Genomic DNA, 25547 nt, shown 5'->3' on the forward strand with positions numbered 1-25547 from the left:
TATGGAAAAGTTTTGACTGTAAACATCATCATGTCGTATTTCATTAAAATACAAAGTACCTTAAAAAATTTGAATAAAAAAGTGTCCAAATTCTACATCACAATATTCATCTCAAAGGAAAAAAAAACTTGGGTGAACACATAAATAAAATATCATGTATTTCACTGAAAAAAAAATCACAAATGTTCTCACTCATGAGATAGATATGGTGAATTTCAGGGAGAAATTAAAAAAAAAAAAAAAACATTTACTTCAGCAAATGTACCTTTAACAGTATGAAACTGATAAAGGCAAGATGCTTGGTACCGTCCATATAAAGCACATAAAGGTTTTTCTTTTTTAATAACCCATAAACAAGAGAGGAAAAACAGACAGTTGTCCAGACTGTCTATGTGATTTCAGACAGGTATCTGGCTACATTATTAACTGGGCATCACATGCTACCTCTCAGAAGAGGACGCAGTTGAATGCGCGTCATAGGTGCTGTCATGCATGACTAGTTTGTATATTTGGAACCACTGATCTATTCTAGGCAAATTATGTTCTCTCCATTAATTTCTCCATTGTTATACTGGATTCATTCCCTGCAATGACATGTACAGACACACAAAAACATACATGCTCGCGCACACATATAAACACACACACACACACACACGCACGCACGCACGCACGCACACATTCCAGTGCCTTCCTCAATACTCAATCTCATTGAAGTTTTCAGCAAAACCTGAGTACGGCACACTGTCACCTGGATCTAAAAACAGAAAAAGCAAAAATTAGTACGAGTTCAACCATAAGCATTAGAAATGAAGAAAAATCTATGAGACAGTGCGGGTTGCACCTTTTAAAAACAAACAAAAAAAAAAGCGCAGAAACTGTTAGCAGCAAAACAATCAACTGTATACACAACACATATGAAAACGCAACATTTCTCGTGCAACAGCGTCCCGGGGGGCTAAAAAAGATGACAAGAATATTCATTTATATACTAGACCAATCCAGGGGCTGAAATAGCAAAAGTCAGCACGCAGGTAACTATTCTAAATCTCCAGAGGACCAGAGCAAGGCATCAGCACGGGCACCTCTGTATAAAAACTGCAGTGCAGGGGGTTCTCTTTCCTGTCGCGCACCGCAGTGCAGAGCTCAGAGAGGATGATGTGCTAGCCATCAGGACAAACGTCATTATGAGAGGTCAACCAAGCCATGAGAGAGAGAGAGAGAGAGAGAGAGAGAGAGAGAGAGAGCAAACTACGCCCGTTTCTCTTAAGCGCTGACGTTTTGGCTTGGGACTGATAATCTATTGACGATAGGTACGCAATCTGTTTAGTCAAAACTAGTCGGATTTTCTGATTTTTTTTTAATCTTTAACGCAGGGCACGGAAGCACTGTAGCTACTGTCCTGTAATAAAGCTGAACGGAATAGTTTCTTGAGTTTCGTATTAACTCTAACACACACTCACCTTTGCATGGTCCCTTTCTGAACGTGATATCATCAATAGATATATCACTCCTAATTGAGGCACCCCTGATGGCTTCAAATACAATCTGCAAAATAAGACAGACACACACTTATTTACAAATGTTTTTGTATGTCCATGTAGTAGAACTATTGTTTTGACTTTGAAGCTCTGATCAGAAAGACAACTGTATAATTCAATTATACATATTAATTTACAGGTAAAATTCAATCAAGTGAGGCCCAAAATCCAAGTTTTCCACATATGAGCTGTGTCCCTTACTCATTTCAAAAGTGTATCGGTTAAGTAAGGATTACTATGTATAAAAAAGTGGCCCTGTCAGATTTACTTTGTCGCCCTTCAGATGTTTACAAAATCAAAAGGAGTCGGATTTTCAGCCAATCGGAGAAGGACTTTGACCTGGTGCTTAATTTGACAGTCGTAGTCCACCGTTGCTCTCATCCAGGAAATGCTCTGCTCGCCACGCCGTCTCCACAACAACTGGTCCCGGTCACTGTTGCCATGGCGAAGGAGCACGCTCAGAACCCCGGTGCCAGAACCGTACATGTGGTAGAAGAAGGTGAGACACTGTGGGCCCGGCGACCCACGAAGCTCAGCGGACTTCAGCCGGACGGAGTGACCAGGCAACATGTGGGATGCCTCAATGTACATGAAGTGTCCTTAAAACACACACACACACACACACACACACACACACACAGACAACGTTATGATAAGCCATGAGTTAGCACCAAAGGAAGTCAAGCTAGCCGTGGTTAAAAAGGGAAGGACTTATCATAGTGCTTACTTTACAGTAACTTTACAGTAACTTAACAGTAAAGTAAACACAGTGTTTGGCTGTTCATTGTACAATCAAAATGTTAGGATAACTCCAAATATTTGAGGCATGCGATGAAAAAAGAGTTTCAAAATTTAATTGAATTTAAAAAGTCAGACGTTTAATCCGAAAGAGGCTTATTTGAAAAGTGTTTGTTGTTTATTTTATTTATTATCATTAATCTCAATTTTCTTTTTTTTTCTTCTTTTTTTTTGAGTTTTCCTTATTTTCCTGAGTTTATAAAGTACTGTCAGAAGAAAATTGTTTGAAACCATGACTGTCATCTCTGCCTCAGAGTGTCTCGACCGTGAGATACAAGGAGAGAATTCAAACACAAATCTGCATTATATCTACATATCACATGTCAAAGCTTTTCTCGTTGAGAATTTGTTCAGAGTCAGCAAACAGAATCTATTGGTGCAGAACATGAGATCAGTCAGTGATGACTCACCTACCCCTAAGGTGTGGTCCCCTTTGGGTCCAGTGTAGGAGGTAGGTGTGTGTCCCCTCGTCCGAATCCAGGCTCCGCGGCCGTTCGTTCTCTCCTGAGCGTAACCACAATCTCCCAATTCGAAATTACAGACCCCAGGAAGGGGTCGCAGAGGCCCTGATAACATTAACAACAACAAAAAAAAGTCACCATACAAAGCTTCACTGGAGTTCTCACCATATCATCAAAAACAAAGTTTTTTTGCTTTCTTAAACGACAAAAAAAAAAAAAACACAAATCCATTCATTGCTGAGCATAATTCAAACCATTTGCCATGGAGCGTGTGATAAACTTGAAACTGAAACATGGTGAGGAATTTTGCCAATGAGCAACAAATATGGTGCCAGTTTCCCCCAAGCACAACACAACCTGGTTATAAAACAAAGCAAGTTTTCCCTCTTTTCTCTCTCTCTCTCTCTCTCTCTCTCTCTCTCTCTCAGTTGAATAAAGTAAACCTTGGTTTCTCCTCAATGGAAATTTGTTTAAAGCGACGACAGAGCCATAAGGCAACATGGCCTGTCTGACATGTACACACAGAAGTCAAGAGGATGACTGGAAATGTGACAGGACCAGTTACCATTGTTTTGAGTTGACTGAATTTACAGTTTTGATAATAAGTGATCTTGGAGCTTGATTCCAAAGGTGTTTCCATTTATCAATAACCAGAGGGGTGCAGTTTAGAGTCTGAGCGGACTGAGACAGTCAGCTTGGCCAGGATGGGGGCTGTTTTCCTGTAAATATGAGTCTTATGTAACCCGTAAAATAACAAATAAATAACATAATAGCCCAAACACTACATGGTGCATAAACTATTAGGACTACTTATTGGAATCGTCCGTTTGTTTTGGTTCTAGATAAAAGTCTGCTGAAACCACAGGCACCATGTAAGGATGTTCGAATCTGAGCCTATTATTATGGAGTAAGCATGGTTATAAAAAGATATATCCTTTAAAATTCACTAAAAAAAAAAAAAAAAAGTACCAAATGCATATGGAAGAGTTAAAATGAATGAATCCTGTCTAGTACCACCAGCCCAGCCCATTTAATTCAATGTTAGCAAAAATGGATGTTTTCCTCAGAGATGGAATATTTGAGAGCCTGTAAAGATCAGCTATTTAAAAACTCTTTTTTTTTAAAAAAAAAAAAAGGCCCTGCCCATCTTACCAAAATCTTTTATAAAAATGGATGTCTGACTGAAGTATAACATCTGCTATTATGTTAATATCTCGCTTACAGTGGACTACAGCATTACTGTGACAAAAACTGACCAGTATGCTAAAGTTTCTGCTAAGCCTTCCTTTCAACAACTATAAACAATGGGCAGAGGTTTAAAGTGATGCTTTCAGGGCCAATTCTGAACGAAAACAACTCTTATGGTCTATTTTTGTCATCTGTGGGTAGAGAAGTATTGTAAGGCTGAAGCTCTGCCATTCGCTAACTTTCTCTCCTTAAACTCTTAAAGAGATACTCTGAAGTTTTTAGATAGGTTCTCCTCAGCTCCTCTGGCCAGCTAAAAGACTCCTCTATTTAATTCAGAGCCTGTACTGCTTTGGTCACTTGATGAATATTGCAGTATCCTAGTTACTGTGTTTGGGTTATTCCGGAACACTGAAAAAACATTCTGTGCGTGGTTCATTCCAGAACATTGAAAAAACATACGGAATCAGTGAGCATTCGCATGCATCACCCCTATTCAGTTATATAAGGCATGTCTTACCTTCTGTGACTTGGCAGTCACCAAGGGTCACTGTGATGTCATCTATTCCCACCATCCCACAGTCCCAGAAGTTCCGACAGATAGTGACAAACACTACCTAATAGAGGATAAAGACGCAATGGTGAAACTGTATTACGAAATTAAATTTGGATTGTAAAATGGAAATGTAATTTCATAAAGAAGTGCTGTGGTCAAAGTATGCAGAAGAAACAGAGGTGATAACAGATTTAACGACTTCATTCAGTCAAACGTTCATTGAATTAGAGTTGCAACGACAAATATTGGGCGCTTTGCCATTGTGGGAAAATGTGCTCTGTAATAAAAAGAAACTGACTCACGCTCAGAGTTTTAATTCTACCAATGGCATAGTCTTATTGAGTTCAGTCAAACGGAGGTCAGAGAAGTTCTCTTAACAAGAAAACAATGCCCAGAAGTTGAGTAAGTCAGTCCAAAAAATGACAAGCAACATCAAAATCTAAAATTATATAAACTTCAATAACTTTTTAAGCTGGATTGCAAGGAATTTTTTTCATACCGTGGTATAATAACTCATTCCCAGTAGCATAACACTATCTCTTTAAGAAATTTAAAAAAAAAAAAGTTGTTTAAATGCCAACAAAAAAAGCAATGGCAGCGTGTGCTTTTTTTGACCGAACAAGACAAACTGCGGGAGTTTCTTGAGCAAGAAATGAGATCTGAGCAAAGTTGATGACATGTGAGAGGTCCCTGATAAAATACCTTGGTGGGCATTGGCTTCTGGAAGGTGACCTCCACCTCGGTCCAGATGTCTCTGGTGCTTTCAGACAAACTCCACACCTTCTCCTGGGCCACGTTGTTCTCGTCGTAGATGTAGAGGGCGAGGGCGTTGTCGATCTTCCTGAAGCCGTGCAGGGAGTAGTAAAATCTCAGGCAGTACTTATGGTTCCCAGGCAGGAAAGGCCCGTGGAGCCGACCCACGTATCCCGGCCGGGACGTGAAACGAGTGTTGGCCAGGAGGAAGGAGCCTGAGGCGTGGAGGAGAGATTTGAGATGATGGTGCGGAAGTTTATTCTACAAATCAATTTTTGTTCTTTTAGAAATCTGTTAGGCGTTTTGTTTCTTTCTCTTTCTCTCTCTCTCTCTCTCTCTCTCTCTGTCACCCATGTTGTGTCTTGTACGTTTTCTACTGACTACTCTATGTTCCTCAGTGACCAAGGCTGAAAGCATCTCCTCTTCTGATATGAGCAGAAGGAGCAAGCCATTGTGTAGTCTAACTCTAATCAGTATTAATTTCTGTCTCCATAAGGAGAATCTGTTCGTGTCGATATTTTTATACCAAGCTGTATTCACGCATTGTACTAGGCCTTCTCCCTTGTTATCTACTGGCTTCTTCCATTGCACCATGAACACCTTTAGACTATAATTGTGAAAGGGACGACTCCCTCAGTCATGGCTCTTGCTTTTCTGTTTCTTTGGTGCACCACCTAATTATTTCTAAGTAAAAGAAGCATATTCTTAATAAATCTTTCTTAGAAGATCTTAAAGTGTATCAGAGAGAAAGGACAAAGAGGAGACGAAGCTTTGGACTCTGGGAAAATTGTTAAAATGAGGCTAACCATATTAATAAAGATTTTCACAGAGAGAATTTGTGCACTTTAAACCTCCCAATCTGTCATTTTAATGACCTTTTAATATGGATGTTGCTGGAATATGGATAGGAACATGTATAATTTGGTATATCCAAGTTAGAGCCATGAGTCTTGATCTCCCTCTAAATTCATCCTCCGAAATACTAAAGAGAGTGCGTTTAGTAATTTGAAAACCATCCATAGGACACATTCACAGGGCTGGCTGCCTAGATAAGGATAATTACTCGTCCTGGAATAAATTACATTTTGAAAGAGGAATATCTATTCGGAACGTAGTTTAACCAGGATTTAATTTAATCCTTGTCTGAAAAAAACAGCCTCATATGGTCCTATGTCTGCCAACACTGATTCAAAAAGTTAGACTATTAGAGAGATGAGTGGAATTTTGCTGCTGATGTTCCAATCCAGATGTAAAAAAAAGGAAAAAAAAAAAAGAAAACCCATTAGATTTATGTAAAAGGAACACTTTAGTAAACTGATACATGATAAACAGAAACATTGGCTCAGTATAATTTCCGAATAATCAATTTGTAAAAAAAAAAAAAAAAGAATAAATCTGCTAACTGTAGCTAACAGCTGGCTGGAAGCACCAATGAGATTGGACCACTAACTGGTTTTGAAGTTGTTCATCACTTACCAGCGCCTGTGGTGTGGTCACCAATCCTGTAGACATTTGGTTTGACTGAAACCCTGTTCCACACGGAGCCTCCAATCAGCTCCTGATAGTACCGACACAAACCCTCCTCAAAGTCACAGTTAGCTATCGAAGGATCAAAGGATGGCTCTACAACAGAGCAGCAACAATAGCAAAAAAAAAATACAGATCAGAGAAAATCCCATTAAGAATAAAGGATTGTTTTGGCTTAACTATTAAGGGAAGAGAAAAAAAAAAGTTTTCCTTGAGTTGAGAATCATAAGCATAGTAAATTAAAAAATACTTGATTTTTTTGATAAATATTGGCTGTGCTGACCAGTCTCGTGGCAAAACTCAGGAGAGAAAGAGATGTCGTCCAAAGCAACAAACCCCCCGCGGGCACTGTTGAATGCTACCTCAAACACCACCTGGAAAGACAAAGATGAAGGAAGATGGCAGTTATGTGCAGCATTTCGTTTGACCAGCAAGACAGAAATTCAAGTTTTATGCTACTTTGTGCCAACATCGCAAAAAATCCACTGTTGAAAGACAGAGCTCGAAAAAATTGAGCTGTTCTACCAAACAGCAGGTAAGAAATCTAAAAAAAAAAAAAAAAAGTATAAGAATTATTCAGTATCAGCATTTCAATGGCTGCATTCAACCAATAATAGTCCCAAAGAGAGATGACAAACAAAGTTAACATATGACAAAAATAGGAAAGACACGAGACAGAAGGGGGGGGGGGGGGGGGGGACACCTCACAAATAAAGCAGTTGCAAACTTTTAGAGGCACTGTTTGAGCTCTTGAGCGTAAAATGCTTGTTTGTTAAACCCACAGAAGAACCCAAGGCCTCCACTTTGTGAGATAATCCAGGCTGCGTTTCTTCACTCTCTCTCTCTCTTTATTTATTGACAGACTAGATGACCAGCTGCAGAGTCTCCAACATAGCAACAACTGTCCAGACCCTCTGCTGTGAGTTTACACTAATGCAACATATGAAGAGAACGAACGGCTCTACGACTAATCACGATGTTTAAGCGTCAAAGTCTTTAACTTATATAAGAACCAATTTCTGCACAACTGAACTCTTCCATATGGGCTAGAACGGCACTACTCTAGGGGCTTAATCACAGGACAGTGCTAACCTGTTGCTTGTATTATATTGCCTCCTATATTGTATTATTTCTGCATTATTGTTTAAATAACGTTTACATTACAATGTGCAGAAACTTGGGGTTGAGGATAGTAGATATGTTTGGGTTCAAACGTACAAGTGGACATCAGATAGTTAAGAGGACAGCTGGTCACAATTTGGTGATGTGGGACTCTGAGGACTTTGAAGCTCCTGTAGGTTTGGGAATATTGCCAGTGTCCCCTCTCATAAAACAGGCAGCCACAGCATGTCCTCAGCCTGGAAACGCTGCCCCTGAGCCCCATCACAGAGGAGAAATGTCCCCTTCAATTAGCTATAGCATGCTGGTTACTGCAAGCCACCTGGAACCTGCTTCCTACTTAACAGGTCAAATGAACAAATGTTTTACCCATCCTGTGAAGTCTTTCAAAGCCATTTGAACTTATTTTCAGAGTGAGTCGCCGAACCACCAGAACGTTGAAATTACACCCTTGTAAACAAAACATCTTCTCGTGTGTGAGTTCAGTCACACAGAAAGCCAAAACACAGGAGCCCTGAGTTACTGGCAAACAAGGACCTGTTTCCTTTCGCTGTTGATTGTCCGGGGAATGTGTTTTGATCCCTGCGTTAAGTGCATGTGTTTGTTTTCATGCTAAATGTGTTGAGTGTGTGGTTTTTGTTGTTTTTTTTTTACACTGAGGATGTGCGTTAAGACCCTGAAGGATGATGATTCACAGTCTGTCGTCTCCTTTGGCCTACATTCCTTTGCTGACTAAAGCAGGATCTAATTATGAAAACAAGATAAAAAGGAGCCAACGCGTGGAACGAGCCGCAAACACCAGAAGCTGTCAGCCACAGAAACTAAGCTACGTAAAAACACGTTTAACAAAGCCGTACTGGCGTGCTCTTACACCAACCACTTCTTTTATTTGCAAGTTGGCGAAAATGTCAAAGAAAATGGAAATGTACATTTGTCAAAAAAAGAAAAAAAAAAAAAAACTTCAAACAAACATCTAAAACAAATACATATCGATGAGTTTATCGTTAGTTATGGGTACTATTGTGGTTTCAAGGTTGTGATTCACAGTCTAATTGTTAAGACTCCAATACCTAACTTGCTCCTTTTTTTTATTTCGGGCAAGAACGAGTGCATCTGATTCTAATAAACCCCTGTTTGATGATGATCTGGACAGCTGAGCAGGTGTGCTCCAGCTAAGACTAAAAAACGTGAAGGACATGGGCACCTTGAGAACTATGTAGAATGATACATGCATGGAAAGAATGTCAAATATCTCAAAAGAATAAGATATTTCATCTTAGACGCACACCAGGTGTTTCGAAACTCTGTTTAAGTAACTATTTTTTTTTTTTTTTAACAGATCAATGTATTCACACAGTACTGCCTTATCATTCTCCCTATGCATTCACACGGCATTTCCTTATCACGCTCCTGGAGACTTATGAACTCTGCACACATGATTCAGATAATTAAGTACTTGAATGGAATCAGATGTGTTAAATTAGGGAGAAACCTAAAATCTGATGTATTGTGAGCAGGTCTGGGAAACATTGTTTCAATTCAAAATAAAAGTCACCACTGAAATAGCTAGAAATACACTAACCTCTAAAGCATGAGGTGCTTTAATATCCACTTGAACCAGTTTCCAGTTGGGTGTGGCATAGACATCCGGTCTCCAGATCTCCTCATAGTGACCCAGTTGGTCTTTGGTGAAGACAGAAAAGAAATTTCCCCTCGCCTGGTCCCTCTGGTAGTAAAAGGAGAGGCAGCCAGACATGGGGGTCGTTGTCATTGGCGATGAGAGTTTTGCGACTTCTTGGAACCTCTTGGCGTAAACCGAATCCACATACATGTAATGACCTGGTGCAGAGGACAAAAGGATATCCAAGGCTTAAAGAAATGCATATTCAAGATACATACAGATCGTCTCATGAGTTACAGAGAGCAAAAGGCAGCATGTGGGTTAGGGGAGAATGTGTTGTAGAAAGTGCTAGGTTGCTTGGAGGGGCACAAGCTAATGGTTCCAACTGCCCAAACTGTTGAAAGAAAGTATCAGCTTAGCTAGAGATGGCACCTGAAAAAAGATGATGAATTCAGCATACAATACAAAAATTTGGTCCGTGATGCTTCTTTTTGGTATGAACATCTAATTAACTGTATTCTACACCCCAAGAATGCACTGGGTGCTAAGCTTAATGTCTCTTTATTTTTTACATACAAGTATACGTTTTTTATGACGCATTTATATATGTATTTTTTTTTTTATCACATATTTCTTTCTGTGTCCATTCATTACAACTGTCACTTCTGACGCTCAGTTATCAGGCGTTTTGAATTGCTTTTCCTTTTTTATCTTTGAAATCACATTTGGTTCAACAGAGAACTTATTGTCTGAGGCAGAACTCTCAAGACACAGGACGTCACCTCTCTCGCTGTTCAGGGTGTGGTCAGAGGGCAGATTGGACCGAGGGTCCCCGGCTAGGCTGCCTCCCACGTACCAGTTCACATTAGGGTTCCAGTAGTTTGTGTAGCCGCACAAGTGTTGCTCTTCAAAGTTACACTCTGAGACAGAAGAGAATGTAACATAGTTTTATGCTTTAATACAAAGATTACACGTGAAATGAAAATAACACAAATACATACATGCGTATACGTTAACATGATATAAATTGCACTTTGCACAATCAACTGCACTAACACCCCCCAAACAACTCACCTACCTCCAATGCTGTTGCCAGTAATTCACTGTCCATGTCAGGTGTGCTTGTTATGTCTAGGTCTGTAATATGTAGGGTTTTTTTTTTTTTTTAGAAGTTTTACTCTTACTTACTTAGTACTTTCTTACCCAGTACTTTCTGTCCCTACTCAGTACTTTCTGTTTTTACTCAGTACTTTCTGTTGTCATATTTATTACTTTTTTCCCCCTCAGTATTCATTGTGTGTTATTTATTGTTTTATGTGGTATTTATTTGTTATTTGTTTTATGTGGCACTGTGGTCCTTGTGTAACGCAATCTCGTTCCCCTGTATGTATGAGTCATGCACATGTGGAAATGACAATAAAAGCAGTCTAAGTCTAAGTCTAAGTCTATGATGTTACAATGCACAACACTGTTTTGTTGTTGGAGCTGTTGTTTGGGACATGAAAAATGTCGATTCAGTCATCTTATATTCAATCGGTATCATATTTGAGCAAACGATAACTGTTCAAATCAAATTGATTTTGATTTATTTCTCTGCACAAAATCCCCTGGTATGTAAATGGAACTAGATGGGGCGAGTGACTTTTTTTCAAGCAATAACTTAGTGTCACAGTTTCATTACTGCCATCGTTGCTCAGTGTCAGTTTGATAGAATTAGGGCTAAAATATATGAAGTCATGGATGTCTCTCAAAGGTTCTGACATGGAAATGCTTACCAATGCAGTAGCCAGGCACAATGTGAATTTCAAAGATGGCTATGCTATTTCCCACTCCTTTGCTGGGTTGACCGTCTATTAGAAGCTGAAAGAGTGTGAAAAAAAGGCATAAACTAAGAGAATCAGGTGCATAGCTGGGAGTCAAGACTGGCGGCAGAAAACTATACAGCTACATACTATTAATCACGTAACTTAACAATGGTTACATAATAGACGAGCCATAAATCATTAGCCCATATGGGTATCGGGGAACGAGGTCTTTTACATAATATAAATTTAAACAGTATTAAATTAGCGCTAAGAATGCTCCTCTGTATAAACAGGGATAATATATGAGATCCAGAGATCCTAGAACTTGACAGTCATCATAATTATGTGCCTATACATTGAGAAGCAAAGATCCACATGGTATAGATTGTATACATCTCAGTGTTAGTGTTAACACTCTTCATACACCCTTTTAAACATATGTAACCTATAATTCATAACACAGGTTAAACAAATTCAGTTTCCATCCCATTCACATGTTTACACTCAGTCCATATTACACTCAGTTAATCTTCTCTAATGCATGTGATGTCTGACCACACAGTGTGTTCACCTCCATCCTAACCCCCCCCCCCCCCCCAAAAAAATGATCGGAGAGGTACATGAACTTCCCAAAGGCATCATTACATGATTAAAGCGGAAACATTTCCAGTACGGTATTTACAAAGGACTCTTTGATCACACTCAGACATAGGCTTCCTTCATTTTTTTTAAAGCCAATAGCAAGTCAACGGCTGACCTAGTTATGTTACATAACATGTTTCCTTCTGGTGTGTGTCTGAGTGTTATTTTCCCCCTTTTTCCTGTCCGCCTCCAGACGCTGTGGTGAATGTTCTGGTTTTGGAGCCAGGGTACCTGGTAAGCACTGGACATGTTTCGGAGGTCTACGTTGGCGATGAGCCAGCTGTCAGAGGAATCCCTGGCGGTCCACAGAGGGTAGTCGAAGTTCTCGTTTTCAGGTCGCAAGTGGATCAGAAGGGAGCCTGAGCCGGTTATCTGGTAGACCAATCGAAGGCAGCTCCAGTCAAAAAGCTCCAGTTTTGGACTGACGAGAATGGCTTTGTCCATCTCTCCAAAAAGGGACGAATCTGCCATGATGAAGCGTCCTAAAAGCAAAATCATGATGCAACTAGGTAAGCATACACAAATACATCTGTGTGTGTGATTGTGTGTGTGTGTGTGTGTGTGTGTTTGAGTCTAGAGTCTTGTTTAAAAAGCACTAAAGCACTACTAATAAACCGAATTAATTAACTGAAAGTTTCCACTCTTTACAACCTAAAGCAGTAAACAAACAAAAAAAAAACGTATTGCATCGACATATAATATAATAAGTGAATGTTGAAATTGCTGTGATAAAATGGCATCAAGAATATGGAGGTTAAGTCACTTCAGTCATAATATCAATCACAAAGCACATTTGGCTGTGTGAAATTAACTCTGAGAGTGTTTAAATTCTCAGTGTGACACCGGATTAACTCTGTCAGAATAAATTTAACCCAGGCAACTTTGAGGTATATGGAACATTTTGACCATTTTTCAAAACTCAGTCTTGAACCTGATCATTTCTTTCCACCACCTGGAGACACATGAGAAAAATATTTTTTTTTTTATTGTAGTTCTGAACCTCACACATTTGTTTGGCTACTTCCCCAAAGCACTTAAGGCACTCAAGCCAAGAGTCCAAGTCAATTTAAACAGATTCATGGGAAACCAACACAAAATGTTCAACAGATCAAAACAAACTACTCTTTAGAAACGAGCGCATCCAACTTGCCGCATACTCAGCACACATCAATCGCTTAAGATTTGTCCAAATATCACAGAGCTATTTCAACGCTGTTACCGTTTACGACCTTCTCTGGTACTTCCAGATTTCCTCATGGTGAAAGTGATTCATTCCAGATGTCATCTGGAAAAAAAAAACTTTTCACTTTTGATTTTCTTGTCCCCCTTTTTCTATCTGTTACCTCTCAAACGCACACACATTAAAAAAAAAAAAAAAAAAAAAAAACAAGCTTATCTCTGTCTTCTTGGGGCTTGGCTTTCAGTTTTCTTCTCTCAAATGACATCCACAATTAAAGACCACACTTTGTCCTTCATATTTCTTCTCATCTCTCAAGCCAAGATGGATTTCTTCAAGATGGATATCATATCCTTATTTTAGTACAGGGAACGAGCGCTTTATTTTATCCTGATATGGACAAGCAGTTTTCTACTGCTTACTTCATTGTATTTTGTACATCTTTTTCATAACAAACCCACTAATAACAGGTGTCTTCATGGAACCGCTGTAAGGAAAACTGGGAGCAACGCCACAATGAAACAAAAGTTTTGGCAAGTTATACACGGCCGTTCCAGGCCCCGTTAAGCTACGGTAAATACATGCCATGCAACGACAGGCACAGAACAGCATTACACAACATGCAACACTGTAAATTTACACCAGAGTCTACACTACTGCTGATAGCCTGCACAGAATCTAACTCTCCTATGGGATTCAACCATAAATTTCCACTTTTGCACCAAAGCTAGTTACATCATCCGCTTGTAGGGCACATAAAACGATGATTTTTCCTTTGCTCGTTTGACTTCTAGGCCACTAAGTCTAGACATCCGTATCCAGCTCATGAGGTCATTCAGAACCAAACTGGGGATTTTTTTTTTGGTTTTGGGGGGGGGGGGGGGGGGGGGTGTAGTACATGTAGGAGTCAGTGGCTACAAGACCACAGTCTCTTGTCATTAATGTTCTGTGAGGCTGTACATCAATGAGAAGGATTCACACTGTGACTTTTGTTCCCATTTTACGGTCTGTGATCGGAGATAAACTCAGATTCTCCCAAACACAAACACATACACGCTTGCCAGCTACCACACTTCACACACTGCTCAGAGCAAGAACTTAAGGTTAAGGTAACCTGCTCTCCCTAATTTCACTGTGGAAATAACAAGACACTTGACAGAAAGCTTCTTTCAAGAGGTCTGGATTATATCTGTAAACTAATTACAAATCATTTTTGCGGGTGATTCTGTGTTTGTGTGTGTGTGCGCGTGTGTGCGCATGTGTGTGTGTGTGGGGGGGGGGGGGGGGGGGGGGGCATAGCAATCGCAGTGACGGGGCGTAGAAACAAAACACACTTTTTTCCAAAAGGTGTAATTTCCAAAGGACCATAGAAAAAAATGTTTATGTCCTTTTCTCTAGCTGTCTGTTCATGCTGAATTCACCACTCCACTCTAAGTGGTCTATAATGAGAAAGAGAGGGACCTCACACTGAAAGAACAGAGCTAAGAGCACTGAACTTTATCAATTGCCTCTTCTATTTATTTTTTCTTAACACTGCTACACTTTTGCTACGCTAAAATTAACCACTTGGACACTCCTACATTTCCACCACAAAGTCCTGGTGTTGCCGGGGCAACCAAACAGAGACACAGCCATTGGCCCAGTTTTGTTTTATGGCTCCATTTATTGACCCATTAAGAAAAACAAGACAGGGTTACAGGACATCCAAAAGTTTACATCAGGGGTAGCATTTTGGCTGTGATTACCAATCTTCAGCAGCCTACGACAATCAAAAAACCTCAACAGGTTGCATTGCTAAGTTAGCTTTCTGTTCTCTTTTCATGAGAGAAGTTGGTCATCTCTGCTGAACAAATATCTTGACAAATCATTTATATGCCAGCTACTGTACAGTGAGGCAAAGAAAACTTTTGGCAAGCGCTGACAGTGCAGACCCTCCACAATACTAAAGCATATTTTTAGAGTGGTAATATAATATCAGTCTACAGATTATGAAATAGGCTGCTGTTTTTGGACATGCAGCTGAGAGGAGTTGAGCCAATTTGTGTTAGGCCTTCAGACAGAGAGGGGGAAAAACCCTGCAGGCTGCAGCCTGGATCACACACACACACACACACACACACACACACACACTCACACACATACACACACACATATTTCTCTCCACTGCATTCTGACTACAGGGCTTGGGACTGAAGTTTGGTTTGCTCCAAATTCAGACATACCAGATGACTAAATCCATCTGTACCGGCCAGTGAATCTTCCAAAGAAGCAAAGTGAATCTTCCATTGGGAAATTAATTCTCAATGCCTTGTTTTAGTTAGATTTTTTCTCTTTTTTCAATCATGTTTAAAAGTATGTTTAATCTGTTTGACTGAGGCATTACGTCTCAATGGTTAGGTTCACATCTATGACACATTTTAAGATGACATCCTTCAGAAATCTACTAATGAACAAAGACCTGGATATGAACAGGCTGAAGTTCCAACCCTGACAAAAAGGAGTTTAAATATTGCAGTATTTAAAGTATATTTTCTCTTTACAACTTGCAAACTTCTCAGTATGTCAGTTCTTTCTTGCCCACAAAAACTCTCCTCCCTGTGAGACAACATTCAGCGTGGACTGCAGGTCGCTTGGTTTTATTTATTTAGACTTATTTTTGGTTAAGAAAACATTGTAATAGAGAGAAACTTTAAAATTCCTCAAACCAGGCAGTCACATAAGTAAAGACAGAGGGGAAACAGGGACAGGGACTTCTAGGGAACATAAAAATAGCCCCAGTCTTCTTATCATGCTGATGCGAGGTGAATTAACTACCTGCAGTCTCGCGCTTGATAAAGTAGAAACTAAAGATGTCCAACAAGTCAGAAATCAAACATGCTTTTAATGCAAGGACCATGCATCTATATAAGATCCTCCTGTGTTTTATTAAAGTGTTACTCAGACACGCAGAACTGCCTGCTACTTCCATAATATACCGTTTCAAACGGGTTGGACGACTTACCTTCCTCATACATAGTCCACGCCGCATAGTCTACATCTGATTGGTAACCGCAAGTGTCGTTCTCAAAAGTACACGAGCCGGGCAGTAGTTGCACCCTAGCCCTCACGACTAGTGGAACTGTTGTTGGAAAAGAAAACAAAAATTAAGAATTGGTCAAAAGATTGAAAAATCTCAGGACTTAAATCCACGAACAAAAAATTATTCCCAAGTATTTAAGTCAAAAATAAATGTTCTTTGTTCATTCGTGTAATACGTTCAGTCAAAAGACACTAAAAGTCCTGGTTAAACAAAGTTCACGTTGACGTTGGAGAGACGTCTGCAGCCCAGCTTGTTTAGTAGAGAAAAAGCTGCAAAGATGAAACTGTCCAAACTTTAGTGATTCATAATTTAATTGCTAATCTGAATTGGGAAAAACAGATGACTCACCCAGGAGAAGTGCGAGGTGCAAGACAATCATGACAGGGGTAGCGGAGAGACAGCGACAGGACGAGATGCGAGGGCTGCAGAGTTCCTAAATTCGTTAACGCAGATTGCGTACGCCAGTCTGTTTGAATGGCCAGTTAATCAGACCGCGTTAGGACAAACCACTCATTGGTTTGTGTGAGTTACAAAACACACCACACTTGCAGCCCGACAATTCCTAAAGATGCACTTTTTCTCGGTGGGGAACTCTCCATGGTTTTGCCCAAGGAGCTTGGACCGCTGGCATGCTGGAGGAGGAGGAGCAATCTTTTGGATGCTAATTTAGAACAGTCAACGGTGGAGACGCCGCCTCACGGAGAGAAATTGTCCCACTGCGTGCTGAGTCTTCTAAAGTAAAATATCTGCTATGACAGCACTAGATCTCTTTTGTTCGCACACGCACACCGTGGTACGAAGCGGAATTTTGCTTATTAGGAATTTTTACCCAGTGATCACTCTTGTCATGCAATCATTGAATTCCAACATCATCTAAGGCTCATTTCTCATGGATATAGTACCCATTAAGGAGAAAACTGTATGCAATTCTAATAAAGATCTTTTGACAGATTATACAGTGTAAGTGTGTAAGTGTAAGTAAGTATGTATGTATGTATGTATGTATGACTGTGTTGAAGCAATAGAGCAATAACAAACAGACATCACAGCAAAGACCATACAGAAGCCTTGTCACGTTTTCCCTCATGCAGAAAACTAAAAGTGGTCGCTCAGAGAGAGCAGGCTTGGAGGGAAAGAGTGAGCGGAGGAGAAAAGGAACAGGGTTGACTGCTTAAACAGGGCAAATACATATTATTCCCAGCTCTAGTGTATATGGGCAGATCCTTACACCCACATTTACATGGACACACACACACATACATATCAGTGTGCTGTCTTTTTCTGTTTATCTGTCTGTCTCTCCAGAAGAGACAGTCTTATCTTACTGCGCTTATTAGCTGCTCTCTGTAAGATCATTTATGGACGTGCATGCAGAGTAAATCGTAAATTGACTTGAAACTGTTAGTGAAGCAGTTTTCTCCACTGCTTTGTTTTTTTTTTTCTTCTCTGTACTGTGTATATAAAGTACTTGGCTATCTCCTCCTATCTGCAGATCCAAAGCATTGTTTTAAGTACCACCCCATGCCTGCTACATGAGCAGGCAACAATGTAGATGAAGTCACGGAACAAAACGAAACATTGTGCTTTTAGTGGTGTAAACTGAACCAGGCCGTTGGCAAATTCAGATTAAAAGAGAGAGAGAGAGAGAGAGAGAGAGAGGAAAGAAAAAGAAAACCCCACCAAGACACATTCTCTAAGTGGTTTTACAAAAGCAAACCCCTGAGCGGTAAAATCAACATTAAGTCATTTGGTTGTTAAAGCAACACATTTAAGATCAAATGGACAGAATATGGTTGAAAGGGGCAATGTCTCTTTTGTAGTCCATCTCTTAGACAGGAGCTTTAGATAATGCAAAAATCAAGGATAATGTGTCTTCTTTTTAGTCTGCTGTTTTTGTTTAGAATTAAAGTCATCTGTCAGAGTCTTTTGTAATGGGCCTTGTTTTCTAGAAGGGAAAGACAGATCTTAAAAGTTGTCTCAATCCAGCCCCGTCATATAACTTTGATTTCGGTCTTTTTTTTTTTTGTCAATCTATCATTACCAGTTCAAGATTAGTTCCTATAGGTTATGATAACATCATGTGTACAGTGATCTTTGACTGTAACAGCTGTGATAAACTAAAGGATTAAAACAGTGACGTTATGATGATACAATCTGATATTGCTCCACAATATTGTCTCTCCTCCATTTCCCAAAAAAAAAACAAAAAAAACCCCTTGAATCTCATCATTTCTCTGTTAAGCATTGGAATCACTTTGGATTCATTTTTTGACCAGTCAAACTTGAATTCGGCCTTATCATACTTAAGTCATATTAAGAGCACTTCTCAAGATCTGTAAGGATTCAAAGCGGGCGTTATCAGTAATGGACTTCTTGTGGAAGGCTGGGATTTCCTGCGACTTTCCACTCAAAATGTAAACATGCCAGAGAAAGCTTTAAACAGATGTGTCAGTGATGTGAGGTTGTGGTTTCAGGAGCCCCACAGAGACCCCCAAAAGGGCTCCGGGAACAAAACACATATACAGACAGAGAGAACACACATTCCCCTGATCTCTGAACTCAAGGGTGTCTCTGTTAACCTCCTCTGGTCTCACAGGGATCCGTGGGGGTTGGGTGAGTAGAAGTAGAAGGATATTAATTATAGAGGCAGGGACTGTATTATGGAAAGAACAGTCAACAGTTGCCCTTTGTCTGACTCTGAATTTTTGCTCGCTTGCAATTCGTCTTCTAATAAATTGGCCCAAAGTGTCTCGGCTTTAAAACAGCTTTGTATAGAGCAGCAGAGCCATTTTCAACCATGTAGGCATAGCTTTGCTCTGTGAGTCAGACACAACCTATATTCCCTTCTCTCCCGTTGGATCATCAGACTAGATAATGCAAGAGGACAGACACCACTGGACCTTACTCTCAGGACACTAGATAAGGACAACAGACCCTTTGGCTTCATGCCCATATGTGGACATTGGTACGGTACTTTGCTTTTGTTTGACTCTGTTTCTGTACACATTACATGTCATGTAAAAGAATGGGCACTCCACCCTGTCTAGAGATGAAGAGAAGAGAGAGGGAGAAGAAGCAAGGCCCATGGAGTCACCTAAGCCTTTAGCTGTGTTGCTGTAGATATGCCAGAATGCCAACTCCGCTGTTTGTTTTTACTGAAACACCAACCAGGCTAATCTAACCAATAAATAGAATTTTAGCGGTAGAATGGGATTTTCAGTTTCTTGTAATTCGGTCAACATTTCATTGTGTTTACTTCAATATTTGTCATAAATATTTCTCCCTGCATTATCAAAGCAAGAGATCTTGGCTGGTTTTGGATCCTTCAGATCTCATGCATGCCTGTAGCATCTGCCTATTTGTTTTTAGTAGGAGACAGAGTTCCCAAAGAGAATTAGAAATATTGTATTTTGATGCATTTCACATACAGATGCTGTTTGCAAATTTACAAAAGGTACTTCTGTGCACTTTCGTTGTCAGTTCTTCTGTGTGTGTGTGTGTGCCTGCGTGAGTGTGTGCGTGCATGTGTGTGTGTGTGTGCATGTGTGTATGCGTGTGTGTGTGCGTGTATGTGTGTGTGTGAGACAGAGAGAGACAGATGTACAGAGAGAGAGGAAGAGAGAGAGACAGAGAGAGAGAGAGAGAGAGAGAGAGAGGAAAGAGAAAACGTAGTATCCCACATTGGCTATTATCCCGTATTGGCTTTTGTTTTCAGCTGCAGCTCCAGAGAGAGGTTGGAAAGAGAAAGGGAGAGAGAGAGTCAGAGAGAATGTATGTTCGTGTGTGTGCGTGCATGCGTGCGTGTGTGCATGCGTGCATGCCTGTGTGTGTGCGTGTGCGGGTGTGTTTGTGTGTGTGTGGGTGTGTGTGTGTCCCTATTATCCTATATTGGCTTTTCTGATTTCAGCTGCTGCTCCATGCTGAGTTTTGCGATTTAGGGTGTCTGAGTGGAAGGTATAAATCAACGTACGCTTTCCCAAACTGTCCAAGCTTGAACAGATTCTTTCCATTACTTTACAACCACAGTGACAACCACAGCATTGCGGAAAACAGTGATATTATTTCAACTACTGCAATTATGCATCTCACACCATTTTCCAGTAGCCTCCCATCTTGTGCATGAGGGGAGAGAGAGAGAGAGAGAGAGAGAGAGAGAGAGAGAGGTTAGACTGTCTTTCTATTGAGTCATTCATATTGATTTGTTGGAGAAAGCTATCAAAAGGGGGGACAGGGACTCCCATGGCAAGTCATCTTTGTTTTTGACTGAATCACACTGTGTCGTCTTTGACTGAATCATATTGTATTGTATTTTGTCACAGTAGATGATCCATTGTGATGCAAGGCATATGCAGGAGTTCCATGTCTCTATAAACAATGGAGCTGTTGTTATTGTTTGATTAGTTTTGGGTTTTTTTTCGTCTTTCTGTCCCTTTGTGCGGGAGTCTTTGGAGAACATGTGGCACAGCTGTCTTGATTCAGGTTTAAGTTTCTGGGGGGCCTCTTTACTGCAAGTGACAAGTTCCATACATGCAGCTAAAGCTTGGATGATGTGTGTGTATGTGTGTGTGTGTGTGTATTATCGTGTGTGTGTGTATTATCGTGTGTGTGTGTGTGTGTGCGCGCGCGCGCGCTCGCGTGTGTGTGTGGTTGTCTGTGTTTAGAAGGGCATAAATCATACATGTAAACATTGGGATAGATGTTTAAAACGATGGCTCTGGATATTATTTGGTACTCCTGTGACTTTTCCATTGACAAAATAGCATCATAAATACATATAGAGTAAATAATGTAGCACATGAGTATTCACTGGTAAATCCAGCATTTCTTGACATTTCTTGACACGGCCTGTTAGAACATATGTTAGAACAGCACCAATCAAAGTTTATGTGTTGAACTTAGGGTTGATGTAAATTCTCTCTTACAAGAGCAAACAAGCATAGTTTGATTATCCCAATTAATGTGACTGTGTAATCATGACCTATAATGATCATTTAAACAAATTCACTTGCAACCATATAATTATATCTGTCTGCCTGTCCATCTGTCTCTGTGTCTTTTACCACACAAATACACACACACACACACACACACACACACACACCAACTGTCAGACACTGAAATGAAGTAAATAGATTCAGGCAGTTCAGGCAGTACACGTGGTAGGCAACTGTGTGATGTGGAGTGTGGTGTATGTATACTGCCTGTTTCTGCCATGGGGCCATGGTTCTGGATTGGAGGATTCTGCTGCTTGGAGGGGGTGAGGGACTGAAAGAGAAAGCCTCCAGGGAGCCAGAACAAGCCCTGGATCTTAGCTTTACCCAGCAACGTTGAACAGGATATTAAGGAAAATACTCCTTAGACTGACAATAAACTGAACACAGGCAAAAATGCTTAGGAGTGGCCAACCGTTATTTTCCAGTAGGAGAAGTCATAACCAGAGAGTTTAAAATGCATGTATGATTGTGTAATTTTTGGTGTCCTTCTGCCATAATTTTATTTTAAGTGGCTCATTGGATTTTCTAGTGCTTTGATTTAGCATCTGGATCCAAAATGTTTCCAGTGTCCTCAGCTGTGAATTACAGATAATCAGTTTGGGGAACGGCTGTATCAAACGTGCAATGGCTATGCCAAATGCATGGTGCACTGTTAAATTATCCGTAAGTGAATTTCGGACTTTGTTCACTCCTGTACTTTTGTCTTTTTCTCTTTTTGTTTCTTCTGTTTGTGTATGCACTGGCAGCACTTCACAGGAGCGCAGGGGCTTATGGGTAAGGTCCTCCCTACGTTAGCACGGTAACATTCTCAACTTTGACAAAAGTGCTCCTTTAAACAAAAAACAAAAAAACAAAAAAAAGGATCAAAATGTAGATTTTAAGGGCATTTTAGGTTCTGTTTACAAACTCAGCTTCCCTTTTAAGTCTTTTAATGTGACAGAGAAATAGTGCTTTCTGTTGTCTATATAAGGCGTGAAGAACAAACAGAAGAAGAGGCAGTTGTTAAAGGCCCAAATCTTAAAACGGGATAGTCAGCTTTATGCACAACATCTGGCTTTTATCAGTTACTCACCAACTGTCTGGTTACCATGACTACCGATACATATTTCAACTTTGCAAAGCATAATCTGTACTTCTACAACTCTGACAAGCTGTTCTTTGAAGATTTTATCCAATTGGGAGTAAGCAAGTCATACAATAAATAAATAAATAAATAAATAAATAAATAAATACAAAACAAGTCTGAAAAAAGCTTTTTTAGGGCCTGTATCAGATGTGAGATGTCACAGCATATTAATAATATGATTCTTTTGTGGTGGTGCATTTTTCATGACTTACACAATGCGAGGAAGAGCTGATATAAAATTACAGTGCACTATTACGCTTCTCAGAGTTATGTTGACCTGCTGCCTGTTCGGGAAAAAAAAAACCCCCTAAATTCTGTCACCAGACAGATTCCTGCTGGACACTTCAAACAGACTTCATTCTCTCAAAGCTAATAGGTACTTGTAGTACTTACAAACCGCATATAATTGTTCCCTTCTAAATGTGTCAGTAGGCAACACGTTTTTAAACTCAAAGAACCAGACACAAAGACAACTACAGACATTTAAAGTCACTGAGTTATTATCAGGGAAGTGTCCATTCTACTCTTTAGTTTTCGAGTCAAATTTCAGAGGAGTTATAAATTGTGTATAGGAATCCACCATAACCCCTTAAATATACTGGGAGCAGCAACGTGACCTTCATCTGCCGATGACATCAACTGGCATTTCGAGACCTCTTAGCCAAGTAGCCAACATTAGCACCCACACATTCCGGGGTGCCCCACCCTTCTTGGCCAATGAGAAGAAGAAAATAAGTATCCAGGAATGACAGTAAAAAAACCCCAAGAGGAACCAGTAATCATTGGCGGATCACAACTGTTGTTCTGTGCGGTTTCAACAATCACAGGCCGCCAAAAGGTTGCCTGAGGACTTGAACGTAAAGATAATGAACAGCGTGGCTAATTTTGGTCTATGTAGATCGTTTTTCCAAATTTCTCACGAAAACGAGCAGTTGGATAAGATATACACCAAAGATCACAACAATCCGAGAAGTCTTGTCGCAGCTTCATCTGATTTTGAACCGCCATATATGGAACATCTCACAGTTTTATCCATATAAGTGCTCACTTACCACAGGGTGAGTCTCCTTTTGCCTCAGCCTAAATCTTTTGTGGTATGGGTTATTCATTGTGACAGGGACATGCTGTACCTAGTAAATTGGCCTCTGAGCATAAATTCCTAATGAATCCTAAATAGTCAGGAAAATTGTGATTGCATTTCCGGGACACTGAGTTAAACCACACATTCAGTTAATATTTAGATGACACAGTGCCAAAGTGCATCAGAGAGACGCTGATGTTTTCCAACCACTTACACGGCAAATTCCGTAATTATTTGGTTATGACTCGGCGAGTGAGGCAATTATGTGTCTGCAGAGACATGACATAATTACCTGAATAGTATCAAAAGTTTCACTTTGAATTATCTGCAAATTCAGGCTACAACCATGGCAAATAACCTAGTGTCTGCTATGAGACTCCCTAAAAATCAGTTACTGTAATTTCTGAAGCAAATACATAAAGATTTACTGAGAGTTCATGGGCATGTAGAAAAAAACAGCAATAAAAGGATTTTTTTTTTTTTACGATGCCAGTCTATATTCCTTTTCTCTACCGTGCTAATATTGTCTTTCTCTTTACTGAAAAACTCATTGAGAAGCTTCTCCATCAGCAAACAGTGAATGTATCTGGAACTATAGTTTAACATACTTTTGCCCCTTAGAGGACTTCAGTCATCCATGCTCTTTTAATGGAGCATCATGACAGAGTGGGTCTGAATCATATAGTTTCATCCTAAATGAATAACACAGTCCTCAACAGAACAAAGACCATCGGCTGCAGTAAGGTTTTATCATTTAGACCTTGAATGAACTCTGCACATCTAATTGGCATCAAGTTACTTAGAATAATATCTGGACAACGACTTTGAATTGTGACTATAAGTATTTTTTTTCTGTACATTCTCGGTCAGAATGCTCGGGGGGGAAAAAAACATAAATTCTTCGGGAAAATAAAGGGCACACATCTGTTATGTTGAGGAATTTCATCAGTAGGATATTATTTTTTGCCTCAGACGGAAAAAAGAGTTTATGTTAGGATCACAGGTTAGTTCTGTCAAAAATACATCTCCACTTCAGAAAAAGTCTAGACGTACCTCCTCATCCCATCCAAATATTCCACCAGAGAATGAAACCACTGGTACGCGTTCAAAATTTCAGCTGAGTCAGTTATAGGTGCATAAAACCATAAATCAGCCAATAAATAAGGCAGTCAGTCAATCAGCTGGTCTCAAAGAATGACTGATTCGAAACAGATTTTCAAACAAGTGACTGACCTAATTTAAAACTGATTTAAACATTTTACACCAGGAGTAACATAGAAACCGCTTAAACGTTCCAAGACGTACGTAGCAGACCCTGCGTCCTTAAAACAGCCTCTTCCTTTATGTGGGTTGATAATAAGCATGTGCAACTGTGAGGTTCTTGTGGGTTTCTTTTCTGTAATATTGTGCGCTCGTTGCTAAAGACAGTCCTGTAAAGACACACTGGAAAATGATGTCATTCTCCTGAGGAGATACACGCAGTCAGCCTTAGAAACCAGAGAACACAATAAAAACAGGCACCGTCAGATCTCCACAAAGTAAGACTAGGACAAATCCTGCCTGAGTTGGCATGGATTTAAACATAGCACCTGCAGCCGTGCCGGCGATGTTTTTCTTTCCCTTAAAGCAGAAGCCTCACAAACCCACAGGAAATCAGTGGACAAGGCCAACAAGTTCCTAGAACTTGATCCAACTTCAAAAAGTGATATAGCAAGTACAATAATGGAAGAAACAGACAGAGACCACTGTGCTGAGAATTGCAGACAAATGTGTGTGTGTGTGTGTGTGTGTGTGTGTGTGTGTGTGTGTGTGTGTGTGTGCATGTGTGTGTGTGCGTGTGTGTGAGTAATGTAGCAAGAGATAAATGGGTTCAGGGAACCCATGTCTAGGTCAGATCTTGTGAAAGATATGAGTGAGACTTTAATGATTTTAACAAAACCACCTCAGTCTCCTTCAACTCCGCAAAAAAAAAAGCAAAAAAAAAAACTGGGGTTGGAAGCCTGAAAAGCAGCAGGAACTTTGCTACAGACATAGTAACAGCTATGAGCAAGAGTTTCAAATAAAATGTCAGCAAGAAATTGT

The 25547-nt window shown here is 40.0% G+C and overlaps 1 protein-coding gene across 1 annotated transcript; it reads right to left on the minus strand.

The window, feature by feature from the left end:
* Nucleotides 1–685: 685 nt before the first annotated feature.
* mamdc2a (MAM domain containing 2a) lies at nucleotides 686–25229 on the minus strand (the record flags this gene model as incomplete). The annotated part of the gene is made up of 14 exons (XM_030791790.1): nucleotides 686–757; nucleotides 1464–1548; nucleotides 1881–2140; nucleotides 2750–2905; nucleotides 4506–4602; nucleotides 5244–5509; nucleotides 6771–6917; nucleotides 7105–7195; nucleotides 9523–9779; nucleotides 10344–10481; nucleotides 11337–11421; nucleotides 12240–12490; nucleotides 16187–16294; nucleotides 25199–25229. Coding segments are annotated over 14 exons (2034 nt in total), but the record flags the coding sequence as incomplete, so codon positions are not given.
* Between the last annotated feature and the right edge of the window lie 318 nt (nucleotides 25230–25547).

The sequence above is a fragment of the Chanos chanos genome, chromosome 14 (genome assembly GCF_902362185.1).
Source record: "Chanos chanos chromosome 14, fChaCha1.1, whole genome shotgun sequence".
Taxonomy (NCBI): Eukaryota; Metazoa; Chordata; class Actinopteri; order Gonorynchiformes; family Chanidae; genus Chanos; species Chanos chanos.